Raw genomic sequence first — 27,347 nt, 5'->3', positions numbered from 1 at the left:
CTGGCTACTAAAACATGACCTCATCGCGTTAGTTGAAGAAAGTACTCAAATGTACCTTTCGTAACCGCCCCCAGCCGTCCCAACACCCCCTCCGACCAACACATGAACGTCTTAACTCGCAGTTAAGCGACCCGAGTCGCCCTTTTTGTTGTTATTGTTTTAAAGCGAACAAGTGAAGGGTTTGCCGCGCTTTCACGCGCGGTTCGCTCCTGGCGCTGTCATGCCGTGTCAGCTGCGCCGTGCCAGCTGCGCCGTGCCCGGGGACACGACCGGCCGCGCTCCCCCCTCGCACGGAGGCCCTTCCGGGACTGCTGGACCCACACGCGAGCCCCAGGTAAGCGTAACTCCTCGCTTGCGTGCTGTTTTATATGTTAACATGTCGCTGAAACGCGGGTCTAGTCTTGTTTGTGCGTGTGTGTGTCGCTAACAACGCTGACTCCTGTTAGCATGGTTAGCTCGTTGGTATTAGCCCCCCCCCTCCCTCCTCGAAGTACGCCCTCCCTCCCCCACTGTCAAGCGCGCGCGTGCGTCTCCTTCGATGGCAACAAAACACGCTTAAAATGATCGTCTCGTTTAATATCGTTTAATATCAATCGATTAATCGCCTCCGGTTGCAAAGGTAAGAACGGCATTGTTTTTGCTGGTTTTGCTTTCAAGCGATTGAGTTGTTTTTGTATGCACGCGTCATAACAAACCGGACGGCTTCCATCTCTGCATGAACGCCGACAAAGACGAAATCCGAACGACTGCATTCGTCCTTTGCTGAATGTTGTCAAGGTCGATTTATAACAATGGCCGTTTGGCCTCCATCTTTGATAGTAGGAGTCAAACAGCCTTTAGCATGTTTTGCTTTGAATGATTAGGTTTCGATGGTAAAATGATGGATTGGACGTCTATCGCCGTCAATGGTGGGCAGGGAGTTAAGATAAATGAATTGTAAGATTGCAGTTTGGGAACGATGGGGGGGGGGGAGTCGATCACGCGCAATTGATGGATTGATTGCGATCATCCACAATTCAATTGATTGTTTTTGGTTATGAAGACATTAGCTTCCTTTGACGGCGACGTCTAATGTCTCACTTCCTGTACATATTGGATCATTTCCTGTTTATTTTAGGGCTTTTCCAGGTCACTTTCTGTTCATTGATTACTTTCTGTTGGTTTTGGGGAATTCCGGGTCACGTACGGTTTATTTTGGTGATCTTCCTGTACATTTTGGGGTATACCAGGTTTGCTTTCTATACATTTTGCATCATTTCTTGTTGATTCAGAGGTTTTTCCGGGTCACCTCCAGTTCATTGATCACTTCCTATCAGTGTCGTTTTTTGTCAACAATAACCACAGGGTTTCCCCTGCATACTAGAGATTGTGGCACCCCGCCATACCAAAATAAAAGCAGCCAGGCCTTGCAAATGAGATGTTTTTTTTTTTTTTTTCAATTATTATTATTTAAATTTTTTTAAGGCCGTTTCAAACTTGCAGCAGCGGAGTGTGAAGAGTTCAGCGGCAACCTATTCATTGTGCTTTGTAATGTCCGTAACTAAGCGCTGTCCCCTTAAGACAGTGCTTCTCAATTATTTTCTGTTACGCCCCCCTAGGAAGGTGTAATCATTTCACGCCCCCCACCCAACTCTCTGCTGCCACAGTGAATAGTTTCATTTTTCTATAAAATTATTATTATTATAATTACACCTCTGTATAACATTGTGTCACTTTTAATATTATAGAAAAAAAAAATCAACTAACAATAAAGTGTAACGTTATTAACAACGTTTTGTTGGGAACAGAAAAGACTTTGCCTGAATTAAAAAAAAAAAAAAAAAAAAAATTGTCACATCCAAACTGTAAAAATACACTCAAAGTACATTTTTTGACCATTTAGTACTGAAAAATTAAATTTAATAAAATCAATAAATATTAAATTCAAATTGATTAGCAATTTTAACTCATGAGAACAATATGCCGAAACCATTTGACCGAAAAAACAAAAATTAATAGAACAAAAACAACAGTGTCATTGGACAGAGGGACAGTTTTTATTTGTGCTATTTTGCATTGAGCAACTTGTTATTCCACCTTATATGATGGTAACAGTGCTCGCTGGTTTACTTATGTAACACTGACAAAGCAGGACGATTGTTGGCAATATTCGGCACGTTTTCGCTGAAAAAAACAAAAAAATCAAGCGGCTTATCAATATGATTGGGGTCTAATCTTTTTAAGTGATGTCTTACCGTAATTTCCCGAATATAAGGCGCATCCGTGTATAATGCGCACCCCAAATTTACTTGTAAAATCTATGGAAAATTATTGTACCCGTTTATAACGCGCACCCTAATTTTAGCACCAATAAATAGAAGAATACAAGAAAACAGAGCTTGTGTACAGATACAGAGATGTCATTTTACTGACTGGTGAAACACAGCTCAAGCATAGCACATTGGTAGTTCAAAACATTAACGTGAACTGACAATATTTACGGTAATAATATGATTTGACAACTTCTCCAACTTACCAGAATCTAGGAGAAAACAAAACAGATGTGACTTTTCTTATAAAGGCTGCTGTATAACTTGCTCGTTTCCTCATGATGAATAAATGTTTCTTCCATGGATTGATACGGTAAAATGAAAGCGTGAACGTAAGTCGGAAATCCGTGAGAGCTCATAGCTGTCAGCACGACAGTAACAAAAGGAACTATTGTTATTTGGGTTTGAGTTTCCCGAGGGACCGATATAGTTGACGGACACAGGAAGTGTGTGTCCTTACATTTGTTATGGTCCGAATTGCGGAGCTGCAATAAACGTCGACTCAAATGAGTTCAAGAAACTAAATTCTGTGCTTTATGAAGAGTGAAAAAAGCAGAATTTAACACAGACGAAATCATTCGGCCGATTAGAGTGAAGTATTACCGAAACAAAACGGTGACGTCACGTACCGTAATGGTCGGCAACGGGTGGCCGCATACGTTTCTTCAACACAACGTGGCCGTGTCAATGAAAAAAATCGGTTTATATATATATATGTAATACATATATATTTCTGTCTCCATCCATGTACCCGTTTATAATGCGCACCATGAGTTTACCAGTTGATTTTGGGGGGGAAAAGTGCGCGTTATATTCGGGAAATTACGGTAATTGATTTGGCTTCCTGCTGTCCGTTGCAAACATTTTTAGATACAGACTGGCCTTTCCTCGTCTCCAACTGTCTCAAAAGTCAAAGCCAAACGCTACATACGCTTCGTCGTATTTCCTCATCTTAGCTCTTCATATCTCCAGCACTCTTTGCTGTGTGCTCTTGTTTGGTTCAGAAATACTGTGCACACTTTGAAAATGACAGCGCTGCTGCCACCCACTAAGTGGATGTGCAATTACACTTTATTCTAGTATGGCAAAAACGTATGTTCCCCGAGGACACATGCGCCACCCCGGGCATTGCTCTGCGCCCCCCTGGTGGGGCCCGCCCCACTATTTGAGAAGTACTGCCTTAAGAGATGCTCGGACTGGGGTGCTGATACGCAGGGGGAAAGCGAGTAGGAAGAATGGGAGAACGGGCGAGATATAGCGGTTGCATGTCACAGCAGCCCGCTGTTATTTTATTTATTAATTTTTTTAGATTATTGTTACCACAATAAAGTTGGTAAGCCAATACCGACACCTCTCCTTCATCCCCATATCCGGGGCATTACGGTAGTTTGGATTGGAACTTTCGGCAAAAGTGAGCGGTGGATGGCCGTCTTAGATGGAAGGCCAAGTTTGAATGAATTTGCGGCGAGAGGCGAGGAGCACCGCTGCGCTAACTTCCACAACGAGGGGCAGGCGTATTTATATTCAGATTCACAATATTTATTATCATTGTTACAAAAGCACAACGAAACTTTGTTTGATATCCGTGCTATCAGGCTGTTTCGGCAGACGGATACACACAATCACGGCGGACTAAACTTTGATAAATATGCTTTTTTTTTCAAGTTTTGAAAGCCCTGGGACAATCCAAAAATGACTCTCATATCTCTCCTTGCCAAGTTAATGGTACCTCAATGTGCGTTTTTGTGGAAATTAGAGCTGAAACGAATACTCGAGCTACTTGAGTTTAAAAACTGATCCGATTAATTTTATTCACCTCGAGGAATTGTTTAATTTTGCCAGCTCTAAGCATCACGTTTTGCCTGGACTACTTGTAACGCGTTGACATCACGTGCATAGAGGAAGAAGCAATAAATTTTTTTTTTTTTTAAACTTACTGCAGCAGACAGCCGCTACGAACTACGCCGACGTTGCTAAAAACTACGCCTGCATGATGCTAGTGTGGTAGCAGGTAGTGTCACATGCGTCTCATAGATATCGCATGCATTTAGGACTAGATGCGAAATGACAGACTCGGCCGCGTCTGGGCAGCGTTAGTCAACAGCCGCCATCTTGAAGCAGTAGACTTCTCAGCGCTAATAAATAAGATTAGCGTTACTGTCACTCGCTCACGTAACATTAGCTCTTCGGCTGGCTAGATGTCTGTCGATGCATGGCTAACGTGTCTTACATACAGGCTTCATTTAATCTGTAAAAACACAGCGCTGTAGAGTGATGAGGGTGTAAAATGAAAACATAATAACGCTAACTGTCAGTTTTAGCTCAGTAGTTCATTGCTGGATAAAACCCCAAGTAGCACTGGTCCCTAATGTGATCCAATACAGCAGGTATCATATATTTATATTGAAAACAGAAAAAACTCAAAATCCTATCAGGACTTACAGTTTAGACTAACTTAAAACTTAACTAGAACCTAAAAATAGCTTGACACAAATGGAAATTTAATTGAACCAAGTGGGAAAAACACCTAACTTTTAAGTGATATGTGTTATTAAGCGTCATGACATTTTTAGGTAAGAAATATACTTATGTTTTTATAAGAACTAGAAGTTTTTTGAGTGAAAGCAGTAAATTAGTCTTTTTTTCTTTTTCTAGTCACATCTGAGAGGCAACTGTTGGCTGTTTTCAACGATGTACATTGAAAATAAAGACATTGATTGACTGAAAATGGTTCAATATTAGATGAAATGTCTTGTTTTCTCATGTATATTTATAATTGCTCTTTTCCTAGGAAAAAATATGTTTTATCCGATTACTCGATAGAATTTTAAGTGGATTACTCGATTACTGAAATATTCGATAGTTGCAGTCCTAAAATGTAGGTCACAAACAACAACAAAAACTATTCACCTTCTCACCGAAACTAGTAAAACTCTTTACACAGCTATTAGAATTTCACCCCTACTCCTTGAAATGGGTCCGTTGACAGAAGGATTATTGTTGTGGTAATGTATGTTTTAGGGCCAAATAAAAGGAAAAAGAAGGACTACGACGTGAGTCTGCAACCCGCGAGTCTGGAGCCGCTTGCGACTCTTTAGCGCTGCCCTAGTGGGTCCCTGGAGCTTTTTCAAAAATTTTTGAAAATGGAAAAAGATTGGGGAGGGAAGTTGTTTTAATATGGTTTCTGTAGGAGGACAAACAGGACACAAACATTCAATTAATTAATATTGTAATGAAGTTAAACTTGAGGTGGCACCGTACAACAAAGTGCTTTGCTTTCTATACATTTTGGATCATTTTTTGTTGATTTTTGGGCTTTTCTGGGTCACTTCCTGTTCATTGATCACTTCCTGTTGGTTTTGGGGGCATTTCTTGGTCAGTTCCAGTTGATTTTACGTCACTTCCTGTCCTGTACATTATGGGGCATTCCGGGTTTGTTTTCTATACATTTTCGATCATTTCTTGTTGATTTTTGGGCTTTTCCAGGTCACTTCTTGTTCGTTGATCACTTCTTGTTGGTTTCTGGCTGTTTCTTGGTCACTTCCGTTTTATTTTGGATTACTTTCTGTACATTTTGGGGCATTCCGGGTTTGCTTTCTATACATTTTGTATCATTTCTTGTTTATTTTGGGGCTTTTTTGGGTCACTTCCTGTTCATTGATCACTTCCTGTTGGTTTTGGGGAATTTCTGGGTCACTTCCGTTGGATTTTGGGTCATGTCCTGTTAATTCTGGGGCCATTCGAGAATTTTTTTGTTTTTGTAGATGCCACCAATAGATTTTTTAAAATTGATTAACTTGAGTAATTCGATTAGAAAAAAGATTTGAATTAAAATTTGCTGCTTCGAGAATTTGTTTAATTAAAGTGGCGTTGTCATGGTTTGTTTTGAAAGGTTTGCATTTATTTTTATTGATTTGGCTGGATATACTGCCCTTTAGCAGCAACACTGAGTATGACATAACTCATTTCACATGGCTGAATCCAGATGCTCCCTGTTAAGACCAACATAAGCTAAGTTTTTGTTTGAGTTAATGGTTTTTTAATGCATTCCTAATATAGTTTATAGGTATATTAAGCCGTTTTTTTGTGGGAATATGCGTTTGAACGATTTGTAAAGAGCATTGTTAAAAAAATATATATATATATTTTTTAAGTTTAAGCATTTAAGCTAGCAAACTTTTACTATGCAAGTTAGTCAATTGTTCTTTTGTTGTACTCGGATCCTCATTTATTTTTTTTGTACCGTTTGAGGATAAACTCAGGTATTTAAAAAAAAAAAAAAATTATGTTCGTAATCCGATTCCTCGATTATTCGTACGAACTACTTTATAGATTAATCGACTACTAAAATAGCTACAGCCCTAATTATATTAAAAGTAAACAGATGAAAAACGCTGCTGTAATTTGATTATTTTAATAAGCCGTGCAACTTGCGTGATACTGTTGAGTGGCCACAGCGCACGCATATGATGTTGCTCACAGTGGTCCTCTGTGTGCTCAGGCACCTTGTGTGTCTGCTCAGATACACGAAAAATTTGAGGGAACATTAATCGTGAGGTTCCCAAAAACTCTTTAAGTGCTATCTGCGTAAGCGCTAATGACTGAATCTGGCACTTCCAGTTATTTCACATTTCCCAACGAGAAGCAATTCAAGCAAAGCTAAACCGGTTCTGCTGGTCCTCGCGGTGGAACCGCACGTGATACCGCATCCAAAAATGTCATCGCATCAGACGTCGGAACGCCACGGCTCGCGACTCGAATCGGATTGGCCGTCTTCTCCTGCTCCCCGACTGGACTGTCTCCATGGCAACAGCAGAATCTGCTGCGTTGCGCTCCATCTCGTTTTCCTCCTCTCTCACCGCTTCCTGCTCGTAGCTCGGATAGCGGCGTTTGTTTTCGCCTCCGTCCGTTTAGTTTTCTGTCGTTAGCCGTCCCCGTAGCCCGGAAGGAAGCGACGCGGGGGGGAAAATACGTCTCTGTAAGCGGCGTTGCGGAAGGTGAGGTCATCCCGCGACATGTGCAGTGTGCATGCTTTACTTCATGAGATGACAAGCGTCATGTTGTTGGGTTAATGGTAGTGATCGGTTGATGCCTGAATTTACGTTGAAAGAATAGACATCAAAAAGCATCGGGGCATTACATAAGTACATGAAAATAATCATATACAAAAATTAAATAAAAACAATATTCATATAAAATGGAAATGTAGAAAATTGAGTTTCTGGAGATATTGTGTTGGTAGCCTTGCGGTGGCAGTTAAACCTGTTAGACACTTCCTGTTGATTTGGGGGCGTTTCAGGGTCACTTCCTGTCGTTACAGGTCACTTCCTGTTGATTTGGGGGCGTTTGGGGTCATTTCCTCTTGATAACGGGTCACTTCCTGTTGATATCAGGTCACTTCCTGTTGGTTTGGGGCCTTTTGGGGACACTTCCTGTTGATATCAGGTCACTTCCTGTTGGTTTTGGGCCTTTTGGGGACACTTCCTGTTGATTTGGGGGTATTTGGGGACACTTCCTGTTGATAATGGGTCGCTTCCTGTTGATTTGGGGGTGTTTCAGGGTCACTTCCTGTTGATATCAGGTCACTTCCTGTTGGTTTGGGGCCTTTTGGGGACACTTCCTGTTGATATCAGGTCACTTCCTGTTGGTTTGGGGCCTTTTGAGGACACTTCCTGTTGATAATGTGTCGCTTCCTGTGATTTGGGGGCATTTCAGGGTCACTTCCTGTTGATAAGAGGTCACTTCCTGTTAATTTGGGGGCATTTCAGGGTCTCCACATTGATATCGGGTCACTTCCTGATTGTTTTGGGCTTTTGGGGACACTTCCTGTTGATTTGGGGCATTTGGGGACAATTCCTGTTGATTTTACGTCACTTCCTGTTGATTTGGGGCGTTTCAAGATCACTTACTGTTGATATTTGGTCTCTTCCTGTTGATTTGGTGACATTTTAGGGTCACTTGCTGTCGATATGGGTCACTTCCAGCAGACATCAAGTCACTTCCTGTTGATTTGGGGGCATTTGGGGTCACTTCCTGTTGACTTGGGGTCATTTCAGGGTCACTTCCTGTTGATATCAGGTCACTTCCTGTTGGTTTGGGAGCGTTTTCAGAGTCACTTCCTGTTGATATCCGGTCACTTCCTGTTGGATTTTGGAGCATTTCAAAGCCACTTCCAGTTGATATCAGGTCACTTCCTGTTGATTTGGGCAGATTTCAGAGTATCTTCGTATTGATATCAGGTTACTTCCTGTTGGTTTGGGGCCATTTGGGGACACTTCCTGTTGATTTGGGGGTATTTGGGGACACTTCCTGTTGATAATGGGTCGCTTCCTGTTGATTTGGGAGCGTTACAGGGTCACTTCCTGTTGATACAGGTCACGTCCTGTTGATTTTGGGGCATTTTGTGGACACTTCCTGTTTTGGGGGTATTTGGGGTCACTTCCTCTTGATAACAGGTCACTTCCTGTTAATTTGGGGGCGTTTCAGGGTCTCCGCATTGATATCGGGTCACTTCCTGTTTGTTTTGGGCCTTTTGGGGACACTTCCTGTTTGTTTTGGGCCTTTTGGGGACACTTCCTGTTGATTTGGGGACAATTCCTGTCGATTTTACGTCACTTCCTGTTGATTTGGGGCGTTTTAGGGCCATTTCCTGTTGATATGGGTCACTTCCAGCAAATATCAAGTCACTTTCTGTTGATTTGGGGGCATTTGGGGTCACTTCCTGTTGACTTGGGGGCATTTCAGGGTCACTTCCTGTTGATATGTTGTCACTTCCTGTTGGTTTTGGAGAATTTCAAGCCCACTTCCATTTGATATCAGGTCATTTCCTGTTGATTTTGGGGTCACTTCCTATTGATTTGAGGGCGTTTCAGGGTCACCTCATGTTGATGTTAGATCAATTCCTGTTGATTTGAGGTCGTTTCAGGGTCACTTTCTGTCGATACAGGTCACGTGTTAAAAATGGGTCACTTCCTGTTGATATCCGGTCACTTCCTGTTGGATTTTGGGGCCACTTCCTATTGATTTGCAGGGGTTTCAGGATAACTTGTTGTTGATATTTAGTCACTTCCTATGTATTTGGGGATGTTTCAGGGTCACTTCCTGTTGACTTGCTGACGTTTCTGGGTTGCTTCCTGTCGATACAGGTCACCTGTTAAAAATGGGTCACTTCCTGTTGATATCAAGTCACTTCCTGTTGGTTTGAGAGCGTTTCAGGATCACTTCCTGTTGATTTTGGGGACACTTCCTGTTGATTTGGTGGCATTTCAAGGTCACTTCCTGTTGATATCAGGTCACTTCCCGTTGATTTGGGGGCATTTCAGGGTCACCTCCTGGCGATGCAGTTCACTTGTTAGAAATTGGTCAGTTCCCGTTGATATCCGCTCACTTCCTGTTGGTGTAGGAGCGTTTCAGGGTCACTTCCAGTTGTTATGAGGTCATTTTCTGTTGTATTTGGGGCATTTTGGGGAAAGCTCCTCTTGATAACGGGTCACTTCCTGTTGATTTAAGGATCTTTTGGGCTCACTTCCTGTTGATACAGGTCACTTGTTAGAAATGGGTCACTTTGTGTTGATATTAGGCCACTTCCTGTTGATTTTGGAGCGTTTCGGGGTATGATATCAGGAGCTCACTTCCAGTTGATTTTCAGGGGTTTTGTGGGCACTTCCTGTTGATATCAAGCCACTTCCTGTTTATTTAGGGACGTTTCAGGGCCACTTCCTATTTATTTGGGACGTTTCCGAGTCACTTCTTGTTGATACAGGTCACTTGTTGAAAATGGGTCACTTCCTGTTGCTTTTCGCAGGTTTCGGGATCACTTCCCTTTGATACGAGGTCACGTCCTGTTGATTTTTGGGACATTTAAGGGTCACTTCTTGTTGATACAGGTCATTTGTTGAAAATGGGTCACTTCCTGTTGATATCATGTCACTTCCAGTTGATTTGGGAGCATTTCGGGGTCACTTCCTGTTGATTTGTGGGCATTTTGGGGTCACTTCCTGTTTATTTGGGGTTACAGAACAAAAAGTGACCCAGAAATCTCCCCAAATGATTAGGCAGTGACTCAAACTCAACAGGAAGTGACCTGCAAATGCCCTGGAAATCAGAAAGACTGGCTGTGAAAGCTTTTGTTTCGAATGCAAGAACATTCCCAGTCTTAATGGATTGGGCGTCTAGCATTTTTGTTTGTTTGTTTTTTTATTTTTGAAACAGTGACTTTTCAAAACAATATAGAGATTCCTTAGTCTGAATGCAGCTTTACTGTAACAGACAGAGATTACTTTGTATGCACACACAAACCTTGCTTCTCATGCGCTCATTTTTAAATGTCTTTTATTGTTGGGTAAATTATGGTTATAATATCTTAATTTGATTACCGTATTTTTCGGACTATAAGTCGCACCTGAGTATAAGTCGCACCAGCCATAAAATGCCCACAGAAGAGGAAAAAAACATATATAAGTCGCACCAGAGTATAAGGCGCATTTTTGGGGGGGAATTTACTTGATAAAATCCAACACATAAAACATATATGTCATCTTGAAAGACAATTTAAAATAAAAATACAATTGAGAACAACATGCTGAATAAGTGTACACTATGATAATGTTACATGATTCCTGAACAACAAAATGCAAACGTATGCTGGTATTTTAACGTAACATAGCTATTAAGAGTTATTCAGATAACTATACTAGAGCTGAAACGAGTACTCGAGCAACTCGAGTAACTCGAGTTTAAAAACTGATCCGAGTAATTTTATTCACCTCGAGTAATCGTTTATTTTGACAGCTCTAAGCATCACGTTTTGCTAGGACTACTTTTAAAGCGGGACAACGCGCTGTCACGTGCGGAGAGGAAGAAGGGGGAAAAAAAAAACTTACTGCAGCCGACAGCCGCCACAAACGACGCCGACGTTGCTAAATACTAGCCCCCACAATGCTACATTGGTAACAGGTAGCGTCTGATGCGTCTCATTGAGATCACATATATGTTGAACTAGATGCGAAATGACAGACTCGGCCGCGTCTGGGCAGCGTTTGTAAACAGCCGCCATCTTAAAGCAGTACAGTGCTAAGCGCTGACAAAGAGCGCTAAGCGCTAATAAATAAGATTAACGTTACTGTCGCTACTAGCTCACGTAACGTTAGCCCTGCGGAGGGCTAGGTTTGAATTCATTATGACCACTGTCGATGCGTGGCTAACGTGTCTTACATACAGGCTTTAACATAACATAGCATTGTGGAGTGATGAGGGTGTAAAATAAAAACTTAATCATGCTAACTATCAATTTTAGCTCAGTAGTCATTGCTGGATAAAACACCAAGTAGCACTGGTCCCTAATGTGCTCCAATACAGCCTGTATCATACATTTATTTTGAACAATGCAAAAACTCAAAATCCTGTCAGGACTTACAGTTTAGACCAGACATGTCCAAAGTCCGGCCCGGGGGCCAAATGCGGCCCGCGGTCAAATTTCATCCGGCCCCCTACCTCTGTCATAAAATCAATTACGTCTGGCCCGCACAGACTTAATAAATTGGTCATCAGTGCTGCTACCAGCATACGAAGTAGCTTACACACTAAATGCTGCTCCTCATTTACCCGCTAAAAGGCAGCAGCGCTCTAAACAACATTATCTCATGTGACCCTTCCAATTTTCTAAAATGGCGACAATCAACAACAACAACAAAAAGTTGACTACGACGTCAGACGCTTCAAGGATAGGTTGAAATTGGACTATGTCTTCACTAAAATACGCAAAAACTCGGTCTGCCTCATTTGCAAAGACAGTAGCTGTTTTTAAAAAGTTCAATGTGAGGCGATAATACCAAACGACACTCTGACATGTACGACAAGATGATAGGGAAGATACACAGCGAGAAATTGAAGCAAACTTGAAGCTAGTTTAATTTCACAGCAGCAGTATTTCGCAAGAGCCCGAGAGTCAAAAGAGAACGCCACAAAGGCTAGTTACGAGATTGTTGAAATTATTAATTAAAAAAATAATAAGCAAATGTGATACACAGAATGGCTTGCTAAAATTTGTTTAAATATACTGTTCTGCGTTAAGGACGTCAGCCAAGGTCGGCCCCCCACATTTTTACCAGACCAAATCTGGCCCCCTTAGCAAAAAGTTTGGACACCCCTGGTTTAGACTAACTTCAAACTTAACTAGAACTTAAAAATGGCTTGACACAAATAATAATTCAATTGAAACACGTGGTAAAAAAATCCTAACTTTTAAGTGATGTGTGTTATCAAGCGTAACGGCATTTTTAGGTAAGATATATATATACACATTTTTAATAAGATCTAAAAGTTTTTTGAGTGAAAGCAGTGAATTAGTCTTTTTTTAAATTATAGTTACATCTGAGATGCAATTGTTGGCTGTTTTCAGCAATATACATCGAAAATAAAGACATTGATTGACTGAAAATGGTTCAAGATTAGATGAAATGTCTTATTTTCTCATGTATATTCATAATTGCTCTTCACCTAAAAATATATTTGTTTTATCCGATTACTCGATTAATCGATCAAATTTTCAGTCGATTACTAAAATATTCGATAGCTGCAGCCCTAAACTATACTACGGCTGTCAAACGATTAAAATTTTTAATCGAGTTAATCACAGCTTAAAAATGAATTAATCGTAATTAATCGCAATTCAAACCATCTATAAAATATGCCATATTTTTCTGTAAATTATTGTTGGAATGGAAAGATAAGACACAAGACGGATATATACATTCAACATACAGTACATAAGTACTGTATTTGTTTATTATAACAATAAATCAACAAAATGGCATTAACATTATCAACATTCTGTTAAAGCAGGGGTCCCCAAACTTTTTCCTCTGAGGGCCACATAACTTTTCCCTTCTCTGATGAGGGGCCGGGTCAGTTTGTAACAGAAAAAGTGTGACGATTGCAGGAGTGCCTAAATGTAAAACTTTATTGTTTTTCAGAAAGCCACAATCAACTAACCCTTTCTGGATTCTTCACGGAACAAAAGTAAAAAAAAAATAAAAAATAATAATAATAATAATATAATAATAATATAATATAATTAGGGCTGTCAAAATTATCGCATTAACGGGTGGTAATTACTATTTTAAATTAATCACGTTAAAATATTTGACGCATTTAACGCACATGCCCCGCTCAAACAGATTAAAATGACAGCACAGTGTCATGTCCATTTGTTACTTTTGTTTTTTGGTGTTTTGTCGCCCTCTGCTGGCGCTTGGGTCCAAATGATTTTATGAGTTTCAGCACCATGAGCATGGTGTAATTATTGACATCAACAATGGCGAGCTACTAGTTTATTTTTTGTTTGAAAATTTGACAAATTATTTTAAAACGAAAACATTAAGATGGGTTTTAATATAAAATTTCTGTAACTTGTACTAACATTTATCTTTTAAGAACTACAAGTCTTTCTATCCATCGATCACTTTAACAGAATGTTAATAATGTTAATGCCATCTTGTTGATTTATTGCTATAATAATAATAATGTACAGTATGTTGAATGTATAGATCAGACTTATCATTCCCTTCCAACAATAATTTACATAAGAAAAGGCATATTTCATAGATGGTTTGAATTGCGATTACGATTAATTAATTTTTAAACTGATTAACTCGATTAAAAATTTTAATCGTTTGACAGCCCTAAATATAATATAATATAACATAATATCATATAATAATAAATGATAATAACACTATTAATTGAATAAATAATAACCAAATAACCCTCTCTGGGTTCTTCACAGAAAAAAGCCAGGAAATAAATAACACTATTGGGGGGGGTGTTCAGGGGGCCGGACCAAATGTGGAGGCGGGCTGTATTCGGGAACCCCTGTGTTAAAGCGATCCATGGATAGAAAGACTTGTAGTTCTTAAAAGATAAGTGTTCGTATAAGTTATAGAAATTTTATATTAAAACCCCTCTTAATGTTTTCGCTCTAATAAAATTTGTAAAATTTTCAATCAAAAATTAAACTAGTAGCTCGCCATTGTTGATGTCAATAATTACACAATTTTCATGGTGCTGAACCCATAAAATCAGTCGCACCCAAGCGCCAGCAGAGGGCGACAAAACTAAAAAAAACACAACAAGTGCATTTGACCCTGAGCTGTCATTTTAATCTGTTAGAGCGGGGCATGTGTGTTAATTGCGTCAAATATTTTAACGTGATTAATTTAAAAAATTAATTACCACCCGTTAACGCGATAATTTTGACAGCCCTAAACTATAGACCCTACTCACGTGACGTCACAGCCACGCCCCCGCGCCATGTTGTCCGTATACTTGTCATGTTAATGCATTAGCGCTTTGTAAATTCCTCCTATTATGGCGTGTTTTTCTGCTCGTTAACATTAATAATCAAAATGGTGAAGTCGTGTGTGGCGGTCGGTTGCAAAAACAGAGAAGATAGACGGAGAGACTGGAAGTTTTACCGTATTCCGAGAGACCCGAAGAGGAGACCGAGATTGACTGTTGCAATTCGACGAGAAAACTGGGCTCCAAACGACTACCACAGATTATGTAGTAGTCATTTTATATCTGGTAAGATGCAATTAATATATATTTAGAGGGTTTTGGGCTGACAACCACAATTAAGATCATTGCTAGGCTAATCGCCGACAACATACACTCAGACGTTGTGAATGAACTACCTGAAAATATATAATTATAAGGGGATAATAAGACAGTTGTCATACAGTTAATTTACAATTTCACTATTGAGGTCAAAAGCCAAAAAATAAATTCAAACTAGGGACAATCTGGAGTAGTGCTATCGCACTTCGTATTTATTACATATTATATATGTATGTAGTGAGAGTGCTATCGCTAAACCATATAAACATTAAAAGCCCTAGCTCCATTGACAAATGACATGAAATACATTAGACTTGACAGTGGATGTTAGCAAGAACAAAAGATTTTGAATTGAAAATTTCGTAACTCACCTTCCCGAGCACACGATAGATTCCTGCCGAATTTTCGTGTACGAGGACCTGTTTCACCCAACCAGCAACGAAGTATTTATAAGCCTCCAAGCTCTTAAAGTTTTTCAAACTTTCGTGAGAATAGGCCGATTTTGTGTGGACAAAGATAGTTGTAAATATCAGGGTCAGGCAAAGACGGCGAAGACAGCGGGTCGAAAAACATCGATTTAGGCATCAAATACGGATCTGGCGAATGGATAAACTGAAGCTTTTCCACGTAACGCCTTTTATGCAACGCATCCAATGGGTTTACGGCGTCAGATAACACCGGGGCTTCCATGAATTGCTCTATAACTTGCTCGACTAATTGAAAACAATGAGAATCGGTCTAAAAAATAGGTACAATATGGCGGCCGGAAACAGCGACACGCCCATTTTGTGACGTAGGTGAGTAGGGTCTATACCATAAAGAACTGCTAACAAGTTTACCAAACCATCAGTGTCACTCCAAAACACCGAAATAACATGTGAAATCATATAATAATGCGTTAATAATTTCCCACATAAGTCACTCCAGACTATAAGTCGCACCCCCAGCCAAACTATGAAAACAACTGCGACTTATAAAAAATAAGGTATGTACTAAAACAACAGAAGAAGGCGTGTATGTGCTTATTGATTAGCATGTTAGCAAAAATACTATTTCCCTTGACGGTGGTGCACGGCAAGTTTACAAACTGTTGAATGCACGTGCGCGGGCCGGCACGGACGCATATCTCAGCGGCTATTCCTTCGTGTCCGGACCTGCGCTCCAAATTCCCCGGGCTTAATTTATCTCACTGGCAGTCGTGTCGTTTCCTATTTCATGTGTGGTCATCGCACGGCATTTCAATAGATGACATGATTTGTGCGTACAAATGAATACAGGTAGTCCCCGGGTTACAAGTGCACGAATGTTCATTCGCTGCCACCCTCCCATTTCAAGTGGATTGGATGTCTACTAGTGATAAACCTATGTCAAAAGGATGAAAATAGCTTGTTTTTCTGTGATTTAGGTTTGTAGAATATCCTTGAATGATTTCCTGACCAATGCACTGTATCGATAACTGATGTAGCACATTATCGTAAGGACATTGTTACCCTGATCTTTTTATAGCAAATAATATCGTATCGTGAGGTACTGTATTGGCCCAAATATAAGACGACCTCCTCTTTTTCAAGGCTCAAGTTTGAAAAAAATACTTTTTGAACACCAAATTAATTTTTATACCATAAATAATTACAGTACATCTGACAACAAATGATTATAACAATATATTTGAGAGAAAAAGCATGTAATTTTGCCTCAGTCACATCTTGATATTTGAACATTTACATATGTAAACTAAAGTGCAATCACATTCGTAAATGAATGGCTTCTGGTTTTTTGAAATGTAAATAAACCAATCTATTGTGATAAAACAACAAAATTGCAAAAACTGCTTTAAAGAGCATATAACACGAGAAAAAAAGTCTTAAATGGCATTATTATGTGAATTACAATCATATTTTGAGACGATTCGACTATATACAACAATTTAGCAAAGCACAGATGACGAGAAATTAGTCTTTTAATCTGCCGGTTAGCCACGCCTACCATTATAGGGCTTTAGCGTCCCCAACAGGTGGATGACGTCAGCGGTAGACTGGGCTCATCGATTTTACTATTCAGCCCATTGAGGGGGAATTATTCAGAACGAGGAAAACGCGACGAAGAGAGCCGCAAAATGTCATTGTTTCAGTCTCTCTACTCCAATATTTTTACAGGATATTCTTTTTACCCAAGTATTTTTCCCCAACAGCTATATAAATGGCTTGAGAAGGACCAGTCAGCCCGCTGAGGGGGAACTATTCACAACGAGGTAAACGCGACGAAGAGAGCCACAAAATGTCATTGTTTCTGTCTCTTCAATATTTTTACAGGACACTCTTTTTATCCAAGTATTTTCCCCAATTGCTAAATAAATGGCATGGTCATGACAAATAACAGTCTTGTGCTGAATGGAATATGAAATAATAAAAATGCATTTATTCAGGACAACATGGCAAAATTACTCCATAATGGTCTGTCCACTTCACCTTTACTGTCGCACCTCCCGAACGATATTTTATGACACCTAAATCGGACATATGTCATTTCCCTTCCCCGGCTTCGGAGAATGTAAACAAACCAGAAGGCGTGACAGCTAGCCGACATGCTAACCCGAACCGAATGATGTTTCAAAGTCTTCAAAGCGGAAAATCACACATAGCTATCCTGGATTATTTGACATGACGACCCGGTTGTCGATTGTCTTTGCGGATCGGCAAACCGCCCGGCGGAGAGCAATTTACAGTTCGTTCCCCGGAGGAGGGTGGCTGGAGTTGTTGTGCAGCTAACGTGCTGCTGCTAATAAGCATTAGGAGAGCTTTTTACATGCCTATCAATGATCAAACGTAAATAGTCCTTCATTTAAAGGAAGTTTGTAGTGTTTACTTTGTAATCGCTGTATTCGTGTTTGACATAATACAAAACAAGATGTTTACTCACTTCCTCGTAAGTCCAATGGTCCCACAGTAAATATCCACGGTGAATGGGAACCTTTTGAAACTCCAAAAAGGCGCATACGCCTCTCCCTCATACAGAATGATTTTCCTGCAGCCGTTTGGCTGGCGTGATGCGAAAAATAAACGTATTAATCCGCAAAATCAGCTGAATCCTTCGTCTTCATACACAACAGTACACTGTAGCGTGAAGAGGACGTCTTCTACCGTACACGTCACAGCGCCCTCCTCCTCAATGCGAGACCGAAGCCGGAAGTCACTCATTTTCCTGGCACGGGATTCAAAAAACTAAATAAACATAGCGATCGCTTCCACACACATCCAAGCGGTCCATATCATTCAGGAGCATAAAATACTGCGTGTATTATGAAATAAACATGCTTTTTCGTATCACAGGCACTTTAACCATCAAAGTGGTTAAACTTGCAAGTAGCTGAGATCTGTCATGACAGAACATTACTCCTCAAGTTCAACATTCGCTTCAATGATATCTGGCGCCATCTGGCGTCGTGAATGGGTATAACGTCTAGACCCCGAATATAAGTCGACTCCCACTTTTTCACTCTTATTTCAATGCAAAAAAACACCGTCTTATATTCGGGCCAATATGGTATATGTCATCATTAGTTTCCACACTAACTCCAACCTCTGATATGAACACAACAATATTTAGGATTTAATGGACAAAGGTTTTTTATAAGCTCTAAAAACTGACGATTTGTCAACAAAATGATCTTTTGTACTAAACTCATTCACTGCCAGCTAGAGGTGGGAATCTTTTGGCACCTAATGATTCGATCACGATTAAGAGGCTTCGATTCGATTATAAATCCATTATTGATGTTACCCCCACCCCCACCCCCCTACGCGCTTTTAATGTTTTGTACATTAGTTTCAAAATTGTTCAAAAATCCTCTCAGGCTAAACCAAACTAATATTTCCGTATCATGTTAACAGTTTACAACAGTAAATAAAATACCGTAATTTCCCGAATATAAGGCGCACCCGTGTAGAACGCGCACCCCAAATTTACTTGTAAAATCTTGGGGGCGCACCCTAATTTTAGCACCAATAAATAGAAGAATACAAGAAAACAGAGCTCGTGTACAGATACAGAAATGGCATTTTACTGACTGGTGAAACACAGCACAAGCATAGCACATTGCTAGTTCAAAACATTACCGTAAACTGACCATATGTACGGTAATAATATGATCTGATAACTTCTTGAACTTACCAGAATCCAGGAGAAAACAAAACAGATGTGACTTTTCTTTTAAAGGCTGCTGTATAACTTGCTCGTTTCATCATGATGAATCAATGTTTCCTCCATGGATTGATACGGTAAAATGAAAGTGAGAACGCAAGTCGGAAATCCGAGAGAGCTCATCGCTGTCGACACAACAGTAACAATAGGGACTATTGTTATTTGGCTTTGAGTTTCCCGAGGGACAGATATAGTTGACGGACACAGGAAGTCTGTGCGCTTACGTTTGTTATGGTCCGAGTTGCGGAGCTGCAATAAACGTTGACTCAAATGAGTTCAAGAAACTAAATTCTGTGCTTTATGAAGACTGAAAAAAGCAGAATTTAACACAGACGAAATCATTCGGCCGATTAGAGTGAAGTATTACCGAAACAAAATGGTGACGTCTCGTACCGTAATGGTTAGCAACGGGTCGCCGCATACATTTCTTCAACACAACGTGGCCGTGTCAATAAAAAAAAAATTATATCTGTCTCCATCCATGTACCTGTTTATAATGCGCGCCATGATTTTACAAGTTGATTTTGTGGGGAGGGGGGAGAAAGTGTGCGTTATATTTGGGAAATTATGGTACTCAAGTCCCATTCTGTATCAGCAGCTTTAAACTATATTCAATTCATTTAATGATGTGAATCAACCATTAAAGTTGGTAAAATTCTCCCGTTATTCCATCATTTCCCTTCTGTCTACTTTCGACATGTCAAAGTTTTAAAAGTGTTTCATCATTTAGAGATGGATTTAAGTTAAGATTTTACCGATTTAGGAGTATTTTAGATAAAAAGTTCATTAGGTTCGCTATAACAGAGCCTTCTAAAGAAGTCTACTGCTTTAAGATGGCGGCTGTTAACAACACGGCAACTCCTAAACGGCAAGTCTGTCATTTTGCATCTAGTTTAGAGGTGTCCGATAATAGGAATTATGACGTCATCCCAATAACTCCAATAACATTATATATTATCGGGTCTATTAATAATATTTTTGGTGCGGTGTCTGATTGGGATGCGAGCGTTTGTTTCCACTCGTGTTTTGCCACTATGCAAAGTTTTGTTAGTGTTCTAGAGCAGGGGTCCCCAACGACCGGGCCGCGGACCGATACCGGTCCGTGGCGCATTTGGTACCGGGCCGCGCAGAAATGATAAATAATTTATTAACGATTGCATTCTGGCCAATTTTTTTTTTTTTTTTTTTTTTTTTCATTCTGGCCAATTGACTTTGGCCTGTGCCGCTTAACACACCAATATCCCTGTCTACTCTAGATATACAACTACAGTATAGGAGGTCGTCATAGAAATGCATTGATTGGGCTGTTAGCACTAAATCTCGTTTTGTATATCTATGCGCGCTTGGACTCGATAATAACGTATGACGTAGGTCATCGCCAATCACATTTCTTATTGAAAATAATTTGCCCCCACACTACAATGACTGAATAACAGGCGTCTTTGGACAGACTTTTTACGGGGAAAAGGGAACCTGACGAGCCAGAAGCTGTGCTTACAACCTCGAAGAAAACAAAATTTATGCTACTTCCCAATCACTAAAGACCCAGGAACTGCGAAGGAGTGAATTCGTGACCCGTATGTGAATAAACAGAGTGATTCGAGCATGTCTGTGGAACAGGAATATCAGCTTGTAGAGATCGCAAATCACGACGACTTAAAACGTACATTTGAGACAACAACTCTACCGAAGTTCTGGATTAAAGTCATTTCGGAATATCCTGACATCGCTAGGAGTGCGCTGAAAACTGCTACAATTTCCAACATCGTGTATTAGGGATGCTAGCTTCTCTCACTCTCCCATCTCGGGACCATCTCGTCTCAACGAAACAAACTCAGGCCTCCCACCGATTCAGCGGGTGAGTTGTATTTTTTCCCTGCACTTAACACGACGGGGCTAAAAACAAATGCTATTTTATATTTGCTGTATTTTTCTGCCGCACATTGCCGGTGTTCTGACAAAGTTGGCATGCGCGTAACGTTAAAAAGGACCGCGAATGCTGCGATTCCTAAGTACACACTACAAACTTTCTTTAAAGAAAGGAATATTAACTTACGTTTGCCATGTTAGGCGCACACAACAACTGCACGTAGCCCTCTCACTTAACGACTTCGCCGTGTCGTTAAGCATTCATTTACGCCATTTCCGTGTTGCACATGTATGTTTGTGATGTAAATAGTTTTTTAGCACCATCGGATAACATTGAGAGTCCAACTGAATATAAAAGAGGGCTTTTTTCACCGCCACAAAAGCTTTGGGAACAAAATTTTATAAGGGTGCAAAATTTGACAGGACACCGGTCCATGGTGCGAAAAAGGTTGGGGACCCCTGTTCTAGAGGCTGTATTTTTTTCCTTCAATGAGTTATAAACCTCACTATGGCAATTAGCAAATGTTTGCATTTTACAGTGTTATGTTTACAAGTTCTTGAGAGGCCTTTTGGTTATTGATAGGCTTGCTGTTCTATAATTGCCAGGTTAAGAAAGTTGTTTCATGGACCAAGACGACAAAAGTCTCCTCTCCTGTGGCACCAAATGTTTTATCTGCTGACAAAGCACAATACATGTTGGGTCTATGTTTGTTTTAGATCAGTGCTCATTGTTCAGGACAACACATCGTCAATGTTATTGACTGATTGATTGTGATTGACTCAAATTATATTTATTTGAAAAAATGAATATGGGCACTTTTTGAAGTCAAAACTGTTCTTGTCTTTGTTTTGTTCATTATAATAAGGTTCATGTCATTATAAAAATTCTGGTTTGGGCAAAGGCACATCTATGCTGAATCAACCACTAGTATTTTTGACCTACAGGTGTTCAAAAACTCAGGTAAATATACATGGGAAAATTATATATTATCGGTTATCGCATCAGTATCGGCCTTGAGGAGCAGGAAGTTATCGATATCGGTGTCAAAAAATGGATATCATGCACCCCTAATCTAGTTCTTTTTACATGTTCATGTACATGTACATGTTCACCGTCGTCTGTCATCTTGCATGTAGTTCTAAATATATGTGATATCTACGATAGCCGTATGTGGGCGTATGTTTGTAGCAACTAGCAACTGGGCGTTGTTTGAAGCAGCTGTCGGCCGCAGTCAGGTATTATTATTATTTTATTTTTTTTATCTAGCGGCATGAGTTGAACATTATATTTACTCTCGGTCCGTTCCTCATTGCGTCCCGAAGACTGCGCTGACTGTGTTTTAGGTCTACTTTACCTGGTATAATTCAATAACCAGAATTTGGATGTTTGTGAATCGTTCTCGAATCTTCCACAGCCGAATCGCGAATAATCTCAGAATCGGAAATTTCGAACGCCTCTACTGCCAGCCCAGGTGACATAGCATATGTTGTCGTTGCTATTAAAAGAAGGAACTTGACATTGAAAATATCACTAAATTATTTTGTTTTCTTTCCCCAGGCACCATGAATCTCTCAACACGTTCCTCAACGGTTCCCTCCATCCTCTGACCCCGCCTTCTTTTGGTCATCCGGTCATCTTCCCGCGCCGCACCTCCTCCTCCGCACCGCCACCTCTGGCTCAAAGGGACTACGGCGCCCCTCGTACACTATGGCGGGGGAGAAAGGGCCCAGCAAGCGAAGCACCATGGATATCAAGCGACTGGCCAGCCTCATCCAGAGAGGGACAGGTCGCCTACTGGTGATTGATAGCAGGACCTTTTCCGAATATAACGCGTCGCACGTGCAGGGAGCGATCAACGTTTGCTGCTCCAAGCTGGTCAAGAGGCGGCTGCAGCAGGACAAGGTGGCGGTCACTGAGCTGCTGCAGCCCAACTGCAAAATGAAGGTGAGTTTTACAGACTTTCCCTTTTCCGTCTAAGAAATCGGGGTGCCGAAGGGAGGCGGGGGGTGCGGGGGGGACAAAAAACGGATCTCTTAAGAATTTCTCACTTTTTTAAATGATTATTTTCCAACCTTTTGGTTTTCCCGTTTCCGCCAAAGAAATCAAGGCGCTGTACAAAATGGGAAATGTTTTCTCTGGTCATCAACTCGTAGTTTTCCCTTTTCCACTGACAAATAGGATGCTGAAAAACGTACATATCAACACACGTTTGGCACAGATTGTGTTAAGATTTTGAATTTATTATTACCCACACTTTTGTTTTCCCTTTTCCACCTAACAAGTCAAGACACTGCATGAATTGTGAAAACACATCTTTGACACTGAATGAGTAAAGATAGTTTTTTTTCTCAATTCAAGTTTTTTTTCCCACCTCTTCCATGCTTTAGTTTTCCCTTTTCCACACAAACAATGGGTCGCTAACAAAGCGTACATGTAAACACACATTTTTGGCACTCAATGCATTAAGATTTTTTTCCCCCTAATTCTGTGTTAGTCGACCCGCCCCATTCACAGTTTAGTTTTCACTTTTCCACCCGAAAGAGATGGGAAGGAGGGCTGAAAAATCTTAATTGTAAATACATCTTTGGTTCTGAATACATTAACATTTTTTTTCCCACCCATTGGTTTTCCCTTTTTTACCCAAGAAATCAAGGCAACACAACATATACTAATACATCTTAGACATCAAATGAGTAAAAACCACATTTTTGGCACTCAAAGCATTAAGATTTTTAAAAAATTATTTTCCAGCCTTTTGTTTTCCCTTTTCCACCCAACAAATCAAGGAGCAGTAAAACATGTATAAACATATAAACACATCATTGACACTGAACAAGTAAAGATTGTTTTTTTCCCCCTAATTCAGTGTAAGTTAGTCCCCCCCCCAATTCAAGGTTTAGTGTTCCCTTTTCCACCCAAACAAAAGTTGGGAAGGGTGGCTGAAAAAACTTAAATGTAAATACATCTTCGCCTCTGAATGCGTTAAGATTTTTTTTGTTTTTTCCCCCCCACCCTTTGGTTTTCCCTTTTCTACCCAAGAAGTCAAGGCAATACAACATGTATAATTACATCTTTGACGCTGAATGGTTAAAGGTATTTTTTTTTCCCTAATTCCACTGTTCACTCTTTAAATGTCCCTTGTCCACCCAAAATATCAAGACACCGTAAATATGTTAATTCCACTCATTCGTTTTCCCTTTTCCACCCCAAAAAAGGAGCGCTGAAAAGACATTGGACATAAAAATACCTCCATGTCACTTAATGAGTTTGGATTTTTTAAAATGTCCTATTCCTAATTCCTCGTGTTTTCCCTCCCTCATTCACCCTCTTGTTTTCCCTTTTCCATCTAAGAAATCAGGAAAGAAATATATAAAAGGCATAACACACATCTTTGGCACTGAATGTGTTAAGATTTTCATTTGTTATTATTATCATCCCGCCTTTTGTTTTCCCTTTCCCACCTAAGAGATCGGGGCACCGAAAAAAACAATCGACAAAAATGCACTTGTCGGCTATTCCCTGGCGCTGTCGTTTCGTAGCTTTTGAGCGTCCCCCGAATTGGACGTTAGGGTTTTCCCTGCAGTCTCTTGTGAATGTGACGGCGTTTTTTCCACGTCCTGTCCTGCCCGGCTGGCCGCGGCATGCTGACTCTTGTATTTTTAGTCACTGTGTGAAACTCAAGAAAGTCTGAGAGAAGAAACTTAAGCGGGGAGCCGGCGTGCGGCTGTTGTGGTCGCTCGCGTCTTATGTTTTGGGACGCTCGCCCGCTGTATTACGTGACCGGATGGCAACAAAGCTGGCTTTGTGACACGTTACATTCTTCCCACTTGCTTGTATTGTTTCTCCAAAGCCTATTTTTATTTTAGGACACAGAATGCAATCAAATACAGAAGCAGAGAGTTTATGACAGAAGCTCGTGGAATTTGATTTTTTGTTTGTTTTTACTTCCTCATCACGTCGCGTGTTTTACTTTCTTGCGCAATCTATGTGTGAGTAGGGGTGGGAACCGCTGGATACCTCACGATATGATGATATACAAGTATAAGTAGTGCTGCAACGATTAATCGATTACCTCGAGTATTCGATAAGAAAAAAATATTCAAATTAAATTTTGTTGCTTCAAGTATTCGTTTAATTAAAGTGGCGTTGTCACTGCCCTCTGGTCTGCCTCATTTTACACGGCTGAATCCAACTTCTCCCTGTTAAGACCAACGTAAGCTAAGTTTTTGTTTTGGCTAGTGTTTTTTAATGCATTCCTAATTTAGTTTATAGGTATATTTAGTCGTTTTTTTGTGGGAATATGAGTCTGAACCATTTGTTAAGAGCACTGTTAAAAAAAAAAAAAGTCAGCATTTTATAGCATTTAAGCAAGCAGATTTTTCTTATGTAAGTTGGCCAATTGTTCTTTTGTTGTACATAGGTCCTAATTTATGTTTTATACCGTTTGAGGCTCATCCCAGGTATTTTAAAAGAGTATGTCATGCCCTGGGAAAATGTTAATATTCCATCATTTATCCATAAACGCATGCCTTTTGTATTCATATCATGCCACTTCGTGTAATTACACACAAGAAAATGAGAGAAATTTGGCTCGATTGTCAAGCTAAAACGATCGGCGCCCGAGATCTGGCAGATTGTGTGCGTGACGTCACTACAAGTGAAGAGAGTGCCACCGGCCACTAGGGGGGCAGCGCCTGTCTGCATCAATATAATTCCTTCTAGTGAGGGGAGAATTAGGGGTGTTTTGAGCTGTTTATGCTGATGCATTGTGTTCGTCCTGCACATATTCCAGGTTCCCTCATGAAGAAACACCCCTCGTTGTCAATAAAAGAGAATTCAGAATTGTTTCTTCAACAAGAAAAAGGCTCAGTGCTTTAATACTGAATGGCGGCGATGATGGCAGACAATTTCCTTTCTAGTTTCAGCGACGAATCCGACGTAACGAATGTTCATCTAATGGTGACGAGGAGAGTTACGAAGCTGTTTTAGGTTACCAATTTGAGCCCAAACGAACGCCAATGCAGCGTAATGAAACGGTCACTGAGGGGAGCAATGACACTGATGAAACATCGGCAGCAGATCGTGTGGGGAAACAACGAATGATATTTTTTGCATTTCTTTTTGTGAAGCTGATACACCGTGACTGCAAAATAAAGGAATGCATAGAATAATTATCATTTGTTGCGCTATCATAGCTTTTCGCCCTGCCAACAGACACAAATATGAATGGGATCAGAGGACTTGTTCTATATATTTTACGAACGATAATTTATACATGTGTCCAGTCCTGTATCCAATGCGTGACATTTTTTTAATTATAAAAGAGTACTCACTCTGGCCATTTCGAGCTTGGCTGCTCCCCTCCTTTGCTTAGCCTTAGCCTCCTTTGCCACTCATCGTCCTCTTTCTTGATATGGTGTTATGGTGTTGTACTTATATCTCGGGACATTTAGTTGGCTGCGCGTGTATGGTCGGCACCGCATCTCCTTTGAGCAGCAATCTTTTAGCAAAACCCGATTTCACTTGTCCATAGTTTGAGAAGCTTTCAGGTGGAAAATGCACACCATAGAAAACCGTGCTAGAGGCTGGGTCTAGAAAATTAGCCCTCTTGGCACGGACGAACTTTACCCATTGTCTGCGTAGTCCAGCTTTTTTTTTCGCGTTCGGTAACTCATGGATACTATATTCCGATAAATAGTTATTTGTAAACCACATAGCACAGCAGTTTTGAACCATTTTAGTGATGTTTTGGTCAAACAAACCCGAGCGCTACTCTCTCGTCGATAAAAAACAATGGCACCTGGCTCCGCCTCGACTGTTAATCACTTGTCGTGACGTCCCCGCCCCGTTCGGCAGTTTCCGGAACACTTTCGGAAATGTTCGATCTATTTTCGATAATTGCTCATTAATGTGATTGATTTTTTTGTTAACTTTATCAATATTTGTTATCTTGGCACATAACGGTTCTATTGATGTCTCACACCCCCTTTGCCGTTACATACCCTTTAATATTTCATGGTCCTTATCCGATGACTCGATTATTCGAACTAACTAGTTCATCGATTAATTGACTACTAAAATAATCGATAGCTGCAGCCCTAGATACAAGGCTCACGATAACGATACAACAAATCTTGATACATGGGTCAGCAAAACAACTAATGAACAGAAGAACAAGCTCTTTTCATCCATTTGATGGGCGTTTATCACTAGTAGATGTCCAATCCGTTTGAAGCGGGAGGGATGGAAGCGAATGAGCATTCATTCGCTGCCACCCTCCCATTTCAAATTGATCGGATGTCTATGGCTGTCAGCAGGGCCGGAGTCAGACTCATTTTCGGCCCTAGAATTTC

At 40.4% G+C, this 27,347-nt stretch overlaps 1 protein-coding gene across 4 annotated transcripts in view; it reads left to right on the top strand.

Moving 5' to 3' along the window:
* Nucleotides 1–27,347, top strand: part of dusp8a (dual specificity phosphatase 8a) — a 128,507-nt gene continuing 101,160 nt past the window's right edge. The window contains exons 1-2 of one of the 4 annotated variants that reach the window (XM_057835701.1): nucleotides 1–334; nucleotides 22,552–22,938. In XM_057835701.1, coding sequence (XP_057691684.1) covers nucleotides 22,702–22,938 — 237 coding nt within the window. In that variant the 5' untranslated portion in view covers nucleotides 1–334; nucleotides 22,552–22,701. Of the gene's footprint in view, nucleotides 335–479; nucleotides 620–6,939; nucleotides 7,307–20,387; nucleotides 20,983–22,551; nucleotides 22,939–27,347 lie in introns of those variants that run through there. The other 3 variants (XM_057835702.1, XM_057835704.1, XM_057835703.1) reach the window with 3 other exon arrangements.

This window comes from Corythoichthys intestinalis, chromosome 5 (genome assembly GCF_030265065.1).
Source record: "Corythoichthys intestinalis isolate RoL2023-P3 chromosome 5, ASM3026506v1, whole genome shotgun sequence".
Classification (NCBI taxonomy): domain Eukaryota; kingdom Metazoa; phylum Chordata; class Actinopteri; order Syngnathiformes; family Syngnathidae; genus Corythoichthys; species Corythoichthys intestinalis.
The sequence above is the reverse complement of the archived record's forward strand: the minus strand, read 5'-3'. Positions and strand labels throughout refer to the sequence as shown.